This window comes from Chelmon rostratus, chromosome 3 (assembly GCF_017976325.1).
Source record: "Chelmon rostratus isolate fCheRos1 chromosome 3, fCheRos1.pri, whole genome shotgun sequence".
Lineage (NCBI taxonomy): Eukaryota > Metazoa > Chordata > Actinopteri > Chaetodontiformes > Chaetodontidae > Chelmon > Chelmon rostratus.
In genome coordinates this window covers 28,265,598-28,284,486 of record NC_055660.1, presented here as the reverse complement: position 1 = coordinate 28,284,486, position 18,889 = coordinate 28,265,598, and the positions used below count along the sequence as shown (strand labels likewise).

The following is an 18,889-nucleotide window of genomic DNA, read 5'->3' as shown; positions in this document are numbered from 1 at the left end:
GCTCGTTTTCTGATGTAACTTCGCTCTTATCTTGTTTTCCTGCGTTTTCTTTTTCTGTGCTGACCAAGCCAGCTTGTGACCCCCATGTTTTTATAGTCAGTCATGATAAGTTACCTGCAGCTACTTTAACTACCACTGCAACTGTGATGACAGGTACTTGTCAGCTGACCTTGAGGTATCCTAGCAACGGCAACACGAAAATAACACCGGGCTGCTTTTCTTTGGAGGCTTCAGCGGAGAGATGCAGAGCAGCTTGCTATTGTTCAGCCTTTAAAGTGCGTCTGGCGTGATTGCTCTCAAATAGTATTCAAAGCAGCTTTGTTGCCTTATCGTCATTTTGCTGTGTCCGAATTTCACACGTGGGCATGAGCAAGCAGCTAATGGGCATTACACTCGCTGGCCACTCATTGGGCCGCATTCACACCTTTAAAGGTCACACACAGTTGGAAAGCGCGCGTCGAGCACTCATTGGCCTTGAAATATTACAAGCATTTGTTGCAAAATGTATTCAACATAATGTCAGCATTGAGTAGTTGTGTGCTGTGGATTTGTTTATTAATTTGATCATTCTTCTGTCTCTCCTCCATCTGTGCACCCTTCTGTCTCTGCTTCCCACATACATCCAACACACATTCTGGCCGTGTCCAATCACAGTAGCCTTTTAGATAAGCGAGTCACGACGGCGAGCGCGTGTGGATTTCTACCTGCGTCTAATACACTCGTATCTCTCTCGAGCTCCAGTATCTCTCCGCGTTCCTTTCATCTCTTATATCACAAGTGTCATGGGTTGATCCCTGCTCCCAACCTCCCTCTGAGTCTTTCACAGTGAGCCCCCTGACTCCACACCCCCCGTGGGCGAGGCCGACCCACCACGTTGGTGTCTGACACAGTGTGGGACCCAGCAGTGCTCGGCTCAGCGGGGGGTCCCTAGAGTTAGACTCCATTATTAAAGGAATCACATCACTGTGATGGCACCTCCGCATATATTATTCCGAGGAGATAGTTTATTGATCTTGTTAGGAAATACTTCATGCCCTCGAGGTGGTGAAGATGTGGCTCTTTGCTCTAGTTGAGAGCATTAGCTTATTTATGGAGGCCTTTTTTTGGCACTTGATCCAGCTGAGGTTAGACATTAGCCTCTATAAAGTGCCTTTATACAGTATTTCTGCCCCATCGCTCTCTGTGCTATCAAACATGACACAAATAATTAACCTCAGAAAGCAAAGCCCCATCAGTACTTACAATGGAGCCAGCTCCATGCAGGCTCCATTTACTCACATACGCACATGTCTGCTTATTGTCCTGTACAGCATAAAACGGCTCACCTGAAGTGCTGCACTGTGGCTGCTGTTAAAGACTGTACCTTTGCAGGTATACTGCCGGTTTGTTGACGTGACACACAGTGGGTCTCATATGGACGGGTTAATCATTTTTAAAGCTTGACACTAGTCAGATATGTTCATTAATATGGCTGTTTATCCTCTTTGGCTTCACATATCAGAAATGAATGGAAAACAGTCTCTAATGCTCTGTTCACACAAAGGTAGTGAAAGTAGCAGGCTGCCTGTTAGGCACATCATTTACATACTCAGCTCTGTTCCAGCAGTGATTTTCTCCTGTTTCCATTATACTGGCAGAGTAGTCTATTTCTCAAGCAATGTGTTTCCACTCATAATTACTCTTATCTATTATAAATTACATTTATGCTGGTAATTTATTATATCGTATTGAATGGGGAACCCGTTGACTGCGACGATCATTTTGTTTGAAGTGCTTTTGTGTAGTTAAGTTAGAATAGAAAAAGGCAGAACTTCCCTTTCCTGAGGGAATAAAAACACGCTCTCAGCTGTTGCCACTATGTGTCAAAGCCCATCTCAGTGAGTTTATTTTGTTGAGTTATTGAGTGAACTAAACCTTCACTGTAGTCTGGAACAGATTGAGTTACCGTACAGAATATGGCCATCAAAACAAATTAAATGCATCCTTGATGCAGGTTTAATCCTGTTTTTGGAGCTGTACACCTGTGAATAGGTAATTCAACATGCCGTTCACATTACAGTGTAATCTACCTACAGTTTGCACTTGCATGCATTGGCTGCTGCTGCAGTGTGTTACTGCATGATGTTGTCTAATCTTTCCACTTCATGACTCTAGTGACTTGACTTCATCAACACGAGGAACTAGTGTGTGTTCCCACTGCAGGCACAAGTGGCCCAAATAAGCCTTTTTGACTCACATAGAGCTGGGTGCCAAACTTGAATATGTTAATGGCATAGACCAAAATACTTTGATACTATTGAGTATCAGAGAATGCCTTGTCATTCGGTTCCAAACTTTAATACTTACAGACCAACAGGTAAAGAGAGAGAGAGGAAAAACACCTGAAGTTGATGAGGTGGATGATTGTCAGATCTGGGCTTGCTGCTCTTTAGCACTGAGAAAAGAAGAGGTCTCACTCTGCCACTATTTCCTGGTACCACAAAGGTCACACTGAATTAGGTGGACTAGGCTACAATAGCATATTGCTGCCCTCCTCAGTTTAATATTCATCCATCCATCCATCCATCCATTGTCTTCCGCTTATCCGGGGCCGGGTCGCGGGGGCAGTAGTCTAAGCAGGGATGCCCAGACCTCCCTCTCCCCAGACATGTCCTCCAGCTCTTCTGGGAGGACCCCGAGGCATTCCCAGGCCAGCCGAGTGACATAGTCCCTCCAGCGTGTCCTGGGTCTTCCCCGGGGCCTCTTCCCGGTGGGACATGCCCGGAACACCCTCCCAGGAAGGCGTCCAGGAGGCATCCGGTAAAGATGCCCGAGCCACCTCAGCTGGCTCCTCTCGACGTGGAGGAGCAGCGGCTCTACTCTGAGCTCCTCCCGAGTGACAGAGCTCCTCACCCTATCTCTAAAGGAGCGCCCCGCAACCCTGCGGAGGACACTCATTTCAGCCACTTGTATCCGAGATCTTTGATCATGATCCGATGGTCATGACCCAGAGTTCATGACCATAGGTGAGGGTAGGAACGTAGATTGACCGGTAAATAGAGAGCTTTGCCTTTCGGCTCAGCTCCTTCTTCACCACGACGGACCGGTACAACGACCGCATTACTGCAGCTGCCGCACCGATCCGCCTGTCAATCTCACGTTCCATCCTTCCCTCACTCGTGAACAAGACCCCAAGATACTTAAACTCCTCCACTTGAGGCAGGATCTCTCCTCCAACCCGGAGAGGGCAAGCCACCCTTTTCCGGTCGAGAACCATGGCCTCGGACTTGGAGGTGCTGATTCTCATCCCAGCCGCTTCGCACTCGGCTGCAAACCGCCCCAACACATGCTGGAGGTCCTGGTTCGAAGAGGCCAACAGGACAACATCATCTGCAAAAAGCAGAGATGAAATCCTGTGGTCCCCAAACCAGACTCCCTCCGGCCCTTTGCTGCGCCTAGAAATTCTGTCCATAAAAATAATGAACAGAACCGGTGACAGAGGGCAGCCCTGCCGGTGTCCAACATGCACTGGGAACAAGTCTGACTTACTGTTGGCAATGCGAACCAAGCTCCTGCTCCGGTCATACAGAGACCGGACGGCCCATAGTAGAGGGCCCCGGACTCCATACTCCCGAAGCACCCCCCACAGAATGCCACGAGGGACATGGTCGAATGCCTTCTCCAAATCCACAAAACACATGTGGACTGGTTGGGCAAACTCCCATGAACCCTCGAGCACCCTGCGGAGGGTATAGAGCTGGTCCAGTGTTCCACGACCAGGACGAAAAACGCATTGTTCCTCCTGAATCCGAGGTTCGACTATCGGCCGAATTCTCCTCTCCAGTAACTTGGAATAGACTTTACCAGGGAGGCTGAGGAGTGTGATCCCCCTATAGTTGGAGCACACCCTCCGGTCCCCCTTCTTAAATAGGGGGACCACCACCCCGGTCTGCCAGTCCAGGGGCACTGTCCCCAACTGCCACGCGATGTTGCAGAGGCGTGTCAGCCAAGACAGCCCCACAACATCCAGAGACTTGAGGTACTCAGGGCGGATCTCATCCACCCCCGATGCCTTGCCACCGAGGAGCTTCCCAACTACCTCGGTGACCTCAGCCTGAGTAATGGATGAGCCAGCCTCTCGGTCCCCAGCCCCTGCTCCCTCTACGGGAGGCATGGCAATGGGATTGAGGAGATCCTCAAAGTATTCTTTCCACCGCCCGACAATATCCCCAGTCGAAGTCAGCAGCTCCCCACCTCCACTGTAAACAGTGTTGGCAGGGTACTGCTTCCCCCTTCTGAGGCGCCGGACGGTTTGCCAGAATATCCTTGAGGCCGACCGATAATCCTCCTCAATGGCCTCCCCGAACTTTTCCCATACCCGAGTTTTTGTTTCCACAACTGCCCGGGCTGCAGCACGCTTGGCCTGCCGGTACCTGTCAGCTGCCTCAGGAGTCCCACGAACCAACCAGGCTCGATAGGACTCCTTCTTCAGCTTGGCTGCATCCCTTACTTCCGGTGTCCACCACCGGGTTCGGGGATTGCCGCCACGACAGGCACCAGAGACCTTACGGCCACAGCTCCGAACAGCTGCGTCAACAATGGAGGTGGAGAACATGGTCCATTCGGACTCAATGTCTCCAACCTCCCTCGGGATCTGGTCAACGCTCTCCCAGAGGTGGGAGTTGAAAACCCCTCTGACAGAGGGTTCCGCCAGACAGTCCCAACAGACCCTCACTACCCATTTGGGCCTGCCAAGTCTGTCCAGCTTCCTCCTCCGCCAGCGGATCCAACTCACCACCAGGTGGTGATCAGTTAACAGCTCAGCCCCTCTCTTCACCCGAGTGTCCAAGACATTCGGCCGAAGGTCAGATGACACGACTACGAAGTCGATCATTGACCTCCGGCCTAGGGTGTCCTGGTGCCACGTGCACTGATGAACACCCTTGTGCTTGAACATGGTGTTCGTTATGGACAAACTGTGACTAGCACAGAAGTCCAATAACAGAACACCGCTCGGGTTCAGATCGGGGAGGCCGTTCCTCCCAATCACGCCTCTCCAGGTAACACTGTCGCTGCCCACAAGAGCGTTGAAGTCCCCCAGTAGAACAATGGAGTCCCCAGTCGGAGCACTTTCCAGCGCCCCTCCCAAGGACTCCAAGAAGGTTGGGTACTCTACACTGCTGTTCGGCCCATAGGCCGAAACAACAGTGAGGCACCTGTCCCCAACCCGAAGGAGTAGGGCAACGACCCTCTCGTTCACCGGGGAAAACTCCAACACATGGCGGCTAAGGTGGGGATGACATTGTGGTCATGCCTCTCACCATGGGCAACTCCAGAGTAGAAGAGAGTCCAGCCTCTCTCAAGGAGTTGGGTTCCAGTACCCAGACTGTGCGTGGAGGTGAGCCCGACTATCTCTAGCCGGTACCGCTCAACCTCCCGCACTAGCTCGGGCTCCTTTCCCCCCAGCGAGGTGACATTCCATGTCCCCATTGCCAGATTCTGAGTCCAGGGATTGGGACGTCGGGGCCCCCGCCCACGACTACCACCCAAATCCCACCGCATCAGCCCCTTCTGATCCCTCCCGCGGGTGATGGGCCTACTGGAGGGCGGGCCCACGTCGCTCCTTCGGGCTGTGCCCGGCCGGGCCCTATGGGCAAAGGCCCGGCCACCAGGCGCTCGCCCACGAGCCCAGACCCCAGGCCTGGCTCCAGGGTGGGGCCCCGGTAACGCCAGTCCAGGCGACGTAGTCTTCCTCGTTTTTGTGTCAATCATTGGGGCTATAGAACCGCTCTTAGTCTGACCCGTCACCTAGGACCTGTTTGCCTTGGGAGACCCTACCAGGGGCAATAAGCCCCAGACAACATAGCTCCTAGGATCATTCGAGTACTCAAACCCCTCCACCACAATAAGGTGGCGGTTCAAGGAGGGGATTAATATTCATTTAATATTAAATATTCACAGTGAATAATTGTACAATAATGTAATTTTAAAAAATTGGTATTAAAAAGTATCATTCAGGAATTGGTATCTAAGTCGAGGTGTCTGTACTGGTACCGTTTTCCAAAAGAATGTAACTTTTTTTGTTTCACAACAGTTTGAACAGCACTAGCCACGTGGAATCCAATCTGCTCAGTTCTTATTTGAGCCTCATAAATATATGATCCTAAATCAGATACAGATCAGATTTTCTGCAGTGCCACCTCAGTCTTTCCGCTCTTACCGGACTCCACGTCCACACACACCTCCTTCTGGGGGTAGCAGCATTTGTGAAGTGAAGTATTTTGATTGATGACACAAGTCTGAGCCCCTCTGAGGGCATTTTCCCAGCCCGTTCAACAGCATATCCATTTATCTGTCCATCCGTTCACCCGTGCACCATCCTTTTCACTCCTCAAATGTATTACACTGGATACTGAGCAAGGATATGGACTGCTGAGTGTTCATCCTTAGTGCTGACTTGCTGAACACCTTTGGCAAGCACTCAAAGTGCTGAGGAGCTGGCCGGCCTTCATGGCTGTATGGTATGCGTGTACCTGCCAGGAGCTTCACAGCTGCTATTATTTGTCACTTAGAGGTGGAGACGGGAGGGTTAGGGCAGGGAAAGGTCAGACACAGTGCGTCGTTGGAAGTCATTTGTTGGGGTGCTGATTCACTTTACATGCCAGCTGCTAGACTTTGGTGTTGTAAAAAATTTTTTAGCACACGATGTGCTACTATACAGCAGAATAGTGTCATTTATTGTCAAATAATGTATATAAATACTGTATATGTCATGTTTCCACCTGAAGACAAAGACATGCTCCGGACATGTTTTGAATAAAATATTGAACAGAACCCAGTCATGCCAATCCCTGTTATTTTAGTTCAGAAATGAAGAGCTAAAAGTGGTCGTGGTCACAGTTAGCTGTGATGCTTCATGAGTTGCCAAAGAAGCTCTGTCTCTCATTTATCTTTTCCCCACACTTTTTTCATGTTCCTCCCGTTTTCTTTACTCAGACACAAATGATTCTCTTGCTCACATTAGGTGTAATATGTGGGAGCCAGCAAAAATGTTTGCCCCCGTCTCCCCATCTTCGCCCTCTGTTTTACACAGTGTTCATTAAAAGGCAGACGCCGAGGTGTGGTAAAGGTAATTGTCTGGCTTTTGCTGCACTGATTACCGTCACGTCGTCTTGGGCTCTGTGTGAAACAGAATTCCCCGCTCTCATTTCCATGGCCTTCCCATGGAAGGAATACAGCAATAGCTAGAATCTGCAGTGGCAGGCTGTGAGTGGAGGGGTTTAAAACACATGTACGCTGCACAGGTTTACACGTTTAGAGATATCCAGCTGTGTGGATACTTGAACACCAGTGATATTCTCAGACATGGGTAGATTTCAAGATGTCAATCACTACAGTCAAGAAAAATGTAATAAAGCACAGTGATAATGACACATTGTAACAAAGAGTCGTACAGTTTTGACACATTTGAGGATGATTGACCGCATAGAACATAATTGTTAACACAATAGCTTGCATTTATATCACAAACATCGGACTGGCCTTGGCCGGCTCTGTTCCGCCTCAGTGAAGAATTAGAGAGTCTTTCAGAGAAGAAAGACTAAATAAAGGAGTCTTTGCAATGTTGATCGACTGACTCATGTTCAGTGGTCCTACACAATTGTGCTACACCTACGCCGGTGTTTTCACTTCACTCTCGCCTCATTAGACCTCTTCTGTGGACTGTTTGTGTACAAACTGTGCCTGATTGTGTTGTCCCTCACTCTGTGCTAGCCTTGTTGCACCTGCGCAGGAAAACTTCCACTTATATCATTGTTACTGGAAGCTGTAATTCCCAGAATATCTCCTCCCAGCTTCAAGATAAGCAGATCTAATCTTAACAGTTGTTTTTTGTGTTATGCATCCACTTTTATGACCGTGCAGCTATTGAAATGCAATGCATTTTAATGCGTTTCATTTATTAATCGGTTGTACTGAAACACCAAAAATGATTTTTCCAGTGAAAAATTCTGAAAACGATTACACATGATAGCAAAAAACAAGATTTGAAGTCATTCAGATGGTGGAAAGAGGTATTGGAAAGTAGGAAATGTCCACAAAATTGCTGAAATTTGATTTGCCGGAACAAAACTTCTCAGCAGACGTGACGGAGTTACAGTAAGCTTTCTTCTATTTTGCCAATGCTTTTGGGATCAGTTTACAATATGCCGGTCTAAATGATACCTTTACACGAGCTTGAAGCCTTTGTGTGAAATAGTGCCTTTTTCCCTGTTTTCCAAAAAAAAAGTAATCTCATAAAAATGTATTATTGCTAATAGCGTTACCTCAGGCACCACCAGTTCTACAGCCGCCTCCTTGATAATCAGAAGTATGTGAGGAAGCTCAGTCTGCAGGTCGAATCAGCACACAAATGTATTCCAGTGTGTTTAATGCTGTTGAGACGGCCCAGTGGAAACGCAAATCATCTAACAAAACGCTGCATTCGTGCCTGATGTCGCTCTTTGGACTACGGTATCTCTTGTGCACATGAATATTCAGACGTGCACTCATCGTTAGTCTGTCTGAGTAAGAGGCTGTAAATTTCCTCAGATGTGTTGTGGTAATACTACTGAGCAGTTGCCACTTTGTGCTCTGAGTCAGCTATGTGACATGGAGTGAGCGCGGCTGACACAGTGCCATCTGTGTTATGTTGTGTGTGGTGCAGGATCCCTGGCAGGCTCAACGACAGACGCACTCCCCTCGGAGAGCTCAACTGGATCTTCACGGCCATCACCGACACGATCGCCTGGAACGTGCTGCCGAGAGGTGAGGCCTGTTTCACCACATGTCACCATGTTGTATTCCACTGTTACCAATCTGACAGAGTCATTCCAGCTTACTACAACTTGGGTCTTAGTTCTGTGGTTCTGGCCTTCGTTTCCATCAGTTATGATGACATTGTGGTCACTGACCATTCGTTAAACCCCTCCTCCTAACAGCAACTGTCAAATCACAGCTTAGCAGACGTTATGGTGCAGAGCAGGCCTGTCAAGCTTTCCGTCCACATGTGGAGTGGTGTCCACGGGACCTGATTCAGAGCAATACTTGCACTATGTGAAGGGTTGTGTCCACACGGTTCCCTTCTGTGTAGAAGCTGGTCCCAGGTGAGACCTGAGTGAGATTAGAATATAACAGCAGCTTGAACTAATGTTTCTCGATATCGGATTCATAATACCAGCAGTAACTGGCTCTACGCTGCAATATAAGAGTGACATGTTTTTTTATTTGCACGTCCTCCACTTGGATCATCAAGCAGTGAAGATGCTGACGTTTGGCATGTTGCCTCAGTTTTCTAGCATGATGTCATGAACGTGGCAGCCAAATGCATGTTCACGACCCTACGAACATTACATAACATAACATAAGCTTGATACTGTAGTGAGCTGCACCTTATAAATCATCATGTCTGTCAGCAAAAGGAACCACTACAGGCTGGAAATGAGAAGCCTGTTTTTGTATAGCTCTGTTTGAAACCGACGACCGTTTTTTGAGAAGCACCGCTGTCATTGTAAACTCTATATAACTGCTGGAAACAGTGGCCAAAACTATGAATAACTGCAGAAAAGATGGCAAAAAAAACATTCCTCTAATGGCACACTTAAGTTCAGAAACTATTCAAATAATGTCTTGATTTCAACATGTCTCGCCAATGATGAAAAATGAAATGACCTGTGTGTTTCAGCTCAGGGAGCCCAAATTAGGGCACCTAATAAAAGCAGTGCAGCAGTCAAGCATCAGCAATACTGTAACTTTGGGAACATCCCCAGTGGTTGAAAATAGTGGAGATGTTGATAGAAAGTGCAAGAAGTGCAGCGTGGCTCCTCAAATTGAGATTAATTGTGTTTAGAGAATCTTGCACAGTATTTGGGGATATCACTTTAAGGAGCCAGAAGAGCAAGTATGCATGTGCATACACACTCAAGCAAAACTCTGAATGGTGACAACACACGTGCATACACACACACACGTGCATACACACACTGCCACCAATCATTACTCACTGGCTCATCTTCGCTAGAGGAAAATACTCACACAGTCTTTTTTGACATGCATTTAACGTTTGCATTCAGCGCAGATACTTCCTGTCACTGCTCACCTGTCTCTTGTATACAACACACACACACACACACACACTCTCAGACTCCCCTGAGGCAAACTGTATCGAGCTAGAATAGTAATGTGACAATGCTGATGGCTGCCAAAGCTTTTTAAACCCCCTGGGCCCTGCTGTTAATGAAGCAGCCCACATCAGAGAGAATCCCTGTAATGAAGGCACTGCACACCTAATCCAAATCACACACACACACACACACACTCAGTCACTCACTCACACACACACTCAGTCACTCACTCACACACACACAGTAGCACAAACACTTCAACATTTAAAGAGCGGAACACTAACAGCAGGACAGGAGTTGTCAGACACTGTCTCTCATATAATTTCTCCAAGGCGTACACACACACACACACACACACTCATATTCGCTCCCTCACACAAACAGGGGAATCACAGTCATAAGACAGAGATTGGCATGGGATTGGCTTGGCCCCATTAAAGTCAATTAGTGAATAGATTAATGGTCTGATGAAAATGTGACTGCGGCTCATCTCTGTAATCTGCATATGTGTGTGTCCTCTATATTCTGTAGGCGTACACATCATCCACCCTGTTTTCCTCTAAAGTGGCCGCTTTGCTCTCATTAAACTTCCTTCTTTTACCCAGTTTGATTTCAGTCGCTCGTTCAGCGGCCCATTTTCCCCACCCGTAATCCCGTTTTTGTGTTAATTGTATTCAGCCGCCGCCCCTCGCCTGTCTCTTAACTTAATGGATCATTTCTGTTCGCACTCTCTCTCTCTCTTTAGATTTGTTCCAGAAGCTGTTTCGCCAAGACCTGCTGGTGGCCAGCTTGTTCCGCAACTTCCTCTTAGCGGAGAGGATAATGAGGTCATACAACTGCACACCGGTCAGCAGTCCACGTCTGCCGCCGACATACATGCACGCCATGTGGTAAGACACACGCAAACAGAGCCTCATGCACACAGATACACTGTGGTCTTTGCTTTGTGGAGCAGAAGGCAAGAGGAGCAGCCATCCACAAAGCTCTGCCACCGGCTCACACACACACTGAAGTTAAAGGACGAACAGACTTTCTAACAGACAAATTCTTTGATTAGACAAGAGACAGATAGTGTTATTGATGGGATGTATATTTAATGACTGCAATTTGTTGCTTTTAAAAAGCCATCAGTAGATTACAAAATGCTTTCAACTTTGTCACTTATGCACAAATGGTAAGTCTGCCTCAGGGCTTAATTGCCCAAAAGTTATCGGCTCATCCATTCAATGAAAACTGTTCCCCACTGTTGAAAGCAGCTCATAGCAATGTGCCTTATGTTTTCGTGACCGTTTGGTTTGGTTTCGTCATTTTTTTTTATCACCGTAGGTAAATGGCAAAACAGACCAGGTTTTGTCTCAGTGAGATATTTGTGGCAGCAGAAAGCTTAAAGGAATGCCGTCTGTGTTTGGTAGCTTTCAGATCCACAGTCAGATGAGATGATCAGCATCACTCAGCACAGGCCGCTTAGTCGAGCTTAGCATAAAGACTTTGGCTAACAGCTAGCGTGTTTCATCAAAGTGCCCTCCAACAGCTCCAAAGCTGTTTTCTGCAGCACATTGCATCTTGTGGATTCAGCACAGGTGGAAACGGAAAACAAGATGCTGTGGTTTGGCACGAGGTGGCTGACCCGCTGGAGCTAGTTAGTGGCTGTACGCAGCATCTCAACATCCCTGTCCTCACAGTTTGGTCGCAGGCTTCGCCCTTTTCCGTGCAGGCGAGTCAGAGATGTTTTGGTGGCTAACTTGCTTGCTGATAAAGTACAACGTGATAACAGTAGAAAAGCTTTTTCTAGATATTCTTCTTCCCGACAAACTTTCAGGAAGAAAGCAAACATGTTTGTCAAAAATGTCAGCAAGCTTAAGCCTGTTTTCTCTCTGCACAGGTTGTGAACTTTACCTCCTGCTGCTGTACGGTGCGAGCAGGAAGTTAGCTCTCATTCAGCACAAACCTTCTCATGCTTGAAGGATTGCTCATGCTGCTGTCGTTGAATATGCAATATTATCGGCCGGAGCGTCAGTCAGACCCCAGATGTAAAGCGCGATTTCTTATTTACGGCCGCTGATGGGTTGATGTGAAAAGAGGACCGCAGCGAGCTGCAGTGTGTGACATTATTCCCATCGTTTAACCCGCATTCATCACACAAAGCAGAAAACCAAATGGAAGCACTTTAATTACTTTCACAACTTCTCAAAATAAATATTGCTGAGGAAGTGTGAGCCAAAACATGGAGGTGCTTTTATCTGCTTCTGCCCTCCAGCATATGCAGACACCTCGTTCATGCTAAGTATAATTTCCACGCTCGTGCTTCTCACTTGTTTCTATACGTTGACGGTTGCCGGTGTTGCCTTATGCGTTGCTCTCTGCTTCGCAGCAGAGGAAGTTACAGCAGCCTTGGTCGACCTGAACGATGCTCAGACAGACACAAGACAAGTTGTGTGTGGAGGTAGAGCTCAGGTGTTGCTTCAACCACACACACACACACACACACACACAGAGAGAGCAGCAGGATAACACCTGTTCTCTGGGGGATATTAAAAGCCTTTGTGGGGCGTGTTGAACGTCTTTAGCTGTAGCAGACATGGCAGATTTAGGTTAAAAGCAGCGGTGCCAGAAAAAATACGACTATATTCCTGCAAAAAGTTTTTTTTGAATCATTAAACAATACAAATCTAAGAGTTTAAGAGAGTTGTCCCCTTTACTCACACAGCTTGAGACAGACGTTCTTGCAGCGTTTCAAAATGTCTACCTACTCACTGATTTGACCTCCATGTTTTCTCATTACTGGAGTTGCACACAGATACACAGAGGTCTGAAAAATCTCCCTGTTGACTTCACATGCTCCTCCACGGAGGCACATTGTCCCATCATGTATCCCCCTTTAGTTCCACTAACACGTCTCCCACTGTCATTTTCTCTTCTTGGTCTTCTATAAATGCCTCCCTCCATGTCTCCCACTCGTTATCTGGCTCATGTTGAAAAGAAAAAAAAAACGCTCTCTCTCACTCTCTTTGCCTCGAGGAGCAACTTGTTGTGTAACACCCTGGCATCATTTATTGTAAAGAGCGCTGCTCCCCGCTCCTTGAGCAAGCAGCAGTCCTCCTCTCTCGCTCGCAGCCGCCTGTTATTTTGGATTGGGGGTATATTGCGCTGTTTACCGCCAAAGAGATTGGGAGTTGCACTTTCACAGCAGCACATGCAGTATTCAAGAGGGACAGAGTAACGACAGAGAGGTGCTTTAAGAGTTTAGGAAACAAGAGTGAGAGAACGATAAAAAATGGAAGTGCCGAAGATAAAAGGCGAGTAGAAAAATAAAAGTTTGGATCAGCATAGTTGGAGGGGGGGGCGGAGGCTTTAGCAGTTCGGGGCCTCTTTGATCGATGTTGGTGCCCGAACACAAACAGCAATTGTTATTCAAATGGAGCAGAATAGGGGGGAGCAGATAAACCCAAGGCTGATTGCTCCCTCGTGGGCAGTTACAGTGTGGGAGTGTGTGTGGGTGTGCATCTACTTTCGATGTGTGTTTGTGAGCGCGCGTCGCTGCACCACTCTGCAGGCAACAGGAAAAAGAGCTTAGTCAGCCGCCAACTGGCCCCCTACACTCTCTGTTGTCGGCTGTCCCCTCATCTCACGCAGCACGCACACACATGCACACACAGGTTTTGGTGATGAGTTACTCATTGGTATTGGCAGGCATCGTGCGAGTGAACGCTGTCTCCTCAAACGGTGCAGCAGCCTCCTCCCTGTGAGCGTGTCTTTGCAGATTTGACTGCTCTATCTGCTTGTTTCCTCGCCGTTGGATTACATAAACAGCAGTGGGGTAGATAGATATTTGTTCGCAAAAAAATACCAGGCTCCAATCCCAGCACGTCAAGTTATGAAACCTAATAAAAGGTGAGGGCTGTTTTGTCTGTATCATGAACAAAAAGTCTATTTGTCTCTCAAATACTGGACTTAATGACAGGAAATGTGAAGGCTTATTATAAGATTGAGATGACCTAATTGGAGCTAGAATTGGAAAAGTATGACCACCAAACCGTTACCGCACAATAAACCTACCAAAGGCTTCCAATCTGTTAATTGCTCTCCTGTTCAATCTACCACTTAGACTCGAGTATATCAAGCATTTCCTTTAGCAGTTGCTCTGTAAATTAGTTCAATAGAACAAAAATAACACTGATATGTGCATCTAGAAGTAGCCACTTCTTTAATGTTTTATAGCCTTAAATAAATCCGAAATATCATTTATATATATAGAAGCACAATTTGTTTGCCTAATGTGCTGTCACTTTATCAACCACATCTGCCTCCTCTGTGATTGTGAACATTTATAATCCACTCCTCTTGCACTACAAGGTATTTTATACTTTTTGCCATAGTTACATTATATTATTATACATAGGATAGCTTATTTTTTAAATTATTTTTATTGTTACCTATTTGCACAATTACATTGTTCTTATTTGCACCTTCCAATACTATTAGCACCCCCCCTTATGTGTTCGAAAGAGCTTCTGTCACAGTGAATTTCTCCATTGTGAGATTAATAAAGTCTGATCTATCTGAATACACACAACACACACACAAATACAAGCCGAGGTCTTCAAATCTGTTGGGTAAGTGTTGGTTTCATGTGTACAGTCAGACCTTAAATGGCAGCACCAGCCTTGTAGAATGAGTAACACCTGCTCAGACTGATGCAGTAATGCCTGTAGTGCGCTGATGCCATTGTTGCTGCAAGACTATATTTCTAAATTCTCCCATTTGCCTGAACCTTTACCAACTGACATGACTGCTGGGGTAAACTGGCTTTTTGTTGACCTGGTGGTTGATGGAGGAAGCATGCCACCTGCAAAGTGTACCTCTTACTTTTCTGATTAGACTTAGCTTACTATGTGTTTGCATGCTGCACGTACATGACAGCCAACGCCGTGAGCTCGAGCCAGAGCGCAACTCTATCACACCCCTCGCAGCTAATGGGAAGAGCTGTTTAAGCAGCATAAAGAGTCTGAGACGGAGTGAACTGCGTGTCATTCGTTCAGCATCACATTACATCGCGGCGCATCTACTGGGAGCATGACTCAACCCCTAACTCGTGCTAACTGAGAGGAAACAGCCCCACTGAGGCCCTGAGCTCAATTTGCTGCAAGAAAAAGGAGCCGGAAAGTGGAAGGAAAGAGAGACAGACAGAAAGACTAGAGGAGCTGTGATAAGGTTTGATGTGAGTTACATAACCCCATGAATTAGATATGATGACCATGAGAGAGTGCTGGTGTTTACAAAGGGATTAAAGGCTCCTTGCTGCCCTCTCCAGGACCTCGAGCTGGGAATTTAAAGAGGTGTATGTGCACGGGGAAGAATGCGATGGGGGGGGGGACGAGTGAGTGGAGAGGGAGAGTCATGACCAAGGAAATTCATCTTTTTTGAGTAGCTTCAGGTCATAATGAGATTTATTTAAAACTGCAACAAATGTGTGTAGTTTTGGGTTTATTTCTTATAATGTATGTGGCAACTCTAACGTGCTTTGTGTATGTGTGTGTGTGTGTGTGTGTGTGTGTCACCTCTCTACAGGCAAGCATGGGACCTGGCTGTGGACATCTGCCTCTCTCAGCTGCCTACCATCATAGAGGAGGGCACCGCCTTCAGGGTAAGTGTGTGTGTGAGAGAGAGAAGAGCAAACACTGGGACCTCTTCAGCTTCACTGTAAAGGTGGAAAAGATGCTCCATTTCACCGAGTTTTTCTAAGCGTGTGTGTCGGTTAGCTGTGGCTGTTTATCTAGCACTGATGGATGGCCTTTCTCTCGGATCTGTCACCACTGACGCCTGCAAACAGTTCTTGTTTGCACTGCAAGTTCTCCACCTCTAGCATCTACAGCATCTCTATTAATCTTTTCAACGCACACACACTCGTTCCCAGTGGGGAACATTGTAAAATGTCAGGTCTAATAATTCAAGTGTAAGTGTCAAATAAAAAATAGTTTGTGAAACCACTGGCCCTGCACTTTCAGCCACACTCTCTTGTTGTATTTACTGACATGGTTGGACACTGTGATGGAGATGCTGAGTCTAATGGAAACACGCTGTGAGAGGCTGAGTGAAGTGATGATGACTTCAGATATCTGGGTCCACACAAGACATTTTAGAGTGTGTTTTTCAGTAGACTGACCAGAGAGCAGCAACATGTGCTTTGTGATGCAAACTGAAACTTCTGAAAAAGCTGCTTTCTGACAGTGTTTGCACTTTTATCTGGGCCTTTGCTTTCCTCCACCTGGCCCTCAGAGGTGGGCATCTTCTTCATCGCTCCCCCGGGAGCAGTTTTCCATCCTCGATCCTGCTCTCCTTTCTCCCGCACTCGGGCCGAAAACACTTACCGGCAGCGTAATTGAGCCTCGGAGGACTACTAAAGGACATCTTCCCTCTCTGTCTTGCGCTGTCTTTCAGGAGCCTTTAATTCCTCTCTGATGTGCTTCAACTGTTAACCTCATTTTCTTTCTCTGTCACAACAGAGTTTTAAAGCTGCAGGAAACATATAGTTCAAATTCAGTTTGATTTTCTGCTCTTGAAAATGACCCAGTGTTGGTAATTGTTTAACCTCTGCTGCACTCCTTCACTACCTGCCACCGCCAAGTATTTGTTTTTGTCCCACCACGACAGCAATGGAGGCATTATGTTTTCAATCGTCTGTCCTTATATCCATCCCATTCCTGTGCAGTGACGTCATGAGGGAATCTTGGCGCAAATGTTCACTTGGACTCAAGGATGAACCGATTCGACTTTGGTGGTCAGAGGTCAAATGTTTCTGTATATGGCTGTCCTCTACATTTCCTTGTTTCCACTCTATACTTAAAGTTCTGTTTGTCCTATTTGAAATGCCACATATTGATCATTGTTGGTTTAAGAACTCCCACAAGAAGCAAGAATGGTGGTTTCTGTGTGTTGGCTCTTGAGTGATGAAGCCATTGACTTGCAGTACATGCCTGTCAAACGTGACTGAGGGATCTGTTCTCCCTCACTAGAAGAGAAGAGAGTAGTTGGTAAAGGTGTTGATGCTTTCTTCTGAATTGCAGCGAGTGCTTTGCAGATGCCTTTGCCCCGTGTTTTTACACAGTCTGCCTGACTTTATTGGCGGAGCTTATTGGGTCTGTACGCAGCCTGAGAGAAAGACTGCAGACGCTGCTCAGGCCAGGAACAAAACCTCCACCTTCTCTGCATAATTTTTCATCACAAAATGTGTCTCCTCAAAGAAAAACATGAGAAACTGTTATCTTATCTAAATTTCAACAGAAGTCTGTAATACTACTTCAACTATGTTTAGCATCTGATTGTAGCCAGTGAAGCAATCCTGTAGTTCTAAACTAGAAATGGTTAACTAAACTGTCCCTATTTTGCTGCCTATCCAGTTCCACGTTGTGCTAATTCAATCAATTATATCATTAAGAATGATTGTTATACAGAGTTCAGAAATAAAACTGGTGTTAAATTGCACTCTATTTGGTATTTGAAAGGTCTGTAAAAGCCTCACATTTAACTTGGTGAACCCTGCAGAATCCGTGACCGAGCTATAAATCTATTTGCCGCTAATACAGATGCTAGAATTGGGTGTTAATCGAATCAGTAAAGCAAAGGGGGCTCAAAATGGAACGCTGTTCCCACATCGTGAGGCGCTTTAAATACAGGAGCTCAGGCTCAAAGCCTGCACCCACTGGTCCCCACTTTTTTCATGTATCAGTGAGTCTGTGAGCTTGTGTATGGAGTTATTAAGCTTTGATTATGCACAAATTAATTTAGCCATCCAGCCGCGAAGCATTGATATTTCCCCTCTCTACATCCATCAACAGCCAACACAGCGCTGTCGTAATTCCCGCTGCAATATTAACACTCTGCGTGATCAAAAACTCCACGGCCAGCAACCAATCAATCAGGCAAACTGCCGTGGCAGCAGAGAGAGGGAGAGGGAAGATGATCATGATAGATCAGGATTTATGCCGCTACTGCAGTGCAGTGTCACTTCTTAGCTCATTGTGTCAGGGCTTTTAAGAAATGATAAGCTAGTCAGTGCAGACTGGCTCATTACGGCATGTGTGTGTTTGGAGAGAAAGAGGGAACGAGGGAGCACGCTGAGTTGTCAAAAATCATGATAAACACTGTGTGTGTGTGTGTGTGTGTGTGTGTGTGTGTGTGTGTGTGTGTGTGTGTGTGTGTGTGTGTGTGTGTGTGTGTGTGTCCACAGCACAGTCCTTTCTTTGCGGAGCAGCTCACAGCGTTTCAGGTGTGGTTGACGATGGGCGTGGAGAACAGGAACCCTCCTGAGCAGCTCCCCATTGTACTGCAGGTACAAGCACACACACACACACACACACACACACACACACACACACACACACCTCCAGGCACAGTCTCTGTCTCGCTTTTGATTATAATAGAAAGTGATTTTCTGAGAAGGAATCATGAGAGTGAACATGAAATAAAATCATTGGAATTGCTTCATGTCACTGCAGGGACATGTTACATGTGGCATTAAAGTGAGATGGTAGTTAGCAGGTTATTTGTCGTCTCTCTGTCTTGTATTGTGGCAGCAGGAAGTCATCTGAGCTGCTGTCCCTGTCCCTGTCCCTGTCCCTGTCTCCGTCTCCATCCCCATCTCTGTCCCTGTCCCTGTCCCTGTCTTTTTCTCTGTCCCTGTCCCTGTCTCCGTCTCCACAAACAGAAAAGGAAGCTCTTCAGAATCACACAGGCCCAGAAAATCTGTACAA

General features: G+C 46.8%; 1 protein-coding gene across 5 annotated transcripts in view; it reads left to right on the top strand.

Annotated features, from left to right (window-relative positions):
- The window catches only part of rptor (regulatory associated protein of MTOR, complex 1), a 168,008-nt gene that overhangs the window by 88,806 nt on the left and 60,313 nt on the right, over nucleotides 1-18,889 (top strand). For all 5 annotated transcript variants that reach the window (XM_041933255.1, XM_041933254.1, XM_041933252.1 and 2 more), the window contains 4 exons: nucleotides 8,684-8,784; nucleotides 10,885-11,029; nucleotides 15,708-15,783; nucleotides 18,367-18,468. In XM_041933255.1, coding sequence (XP_041789189.1) covers nucleotides 8,684-8,784; nucleotides 10,885-11,029; nucleotides 15,708-15,783; nucleotides 18,367-18,468 — 424 coding nt within the window. The remainder of the gene's footprint in view (nucleotides 1-8,683; nucleotides 8,785-10,884; nucleotides 11,030-15,707; nucleotides 15,784-18,366; nucleotides 18,469-18,889) is intronic.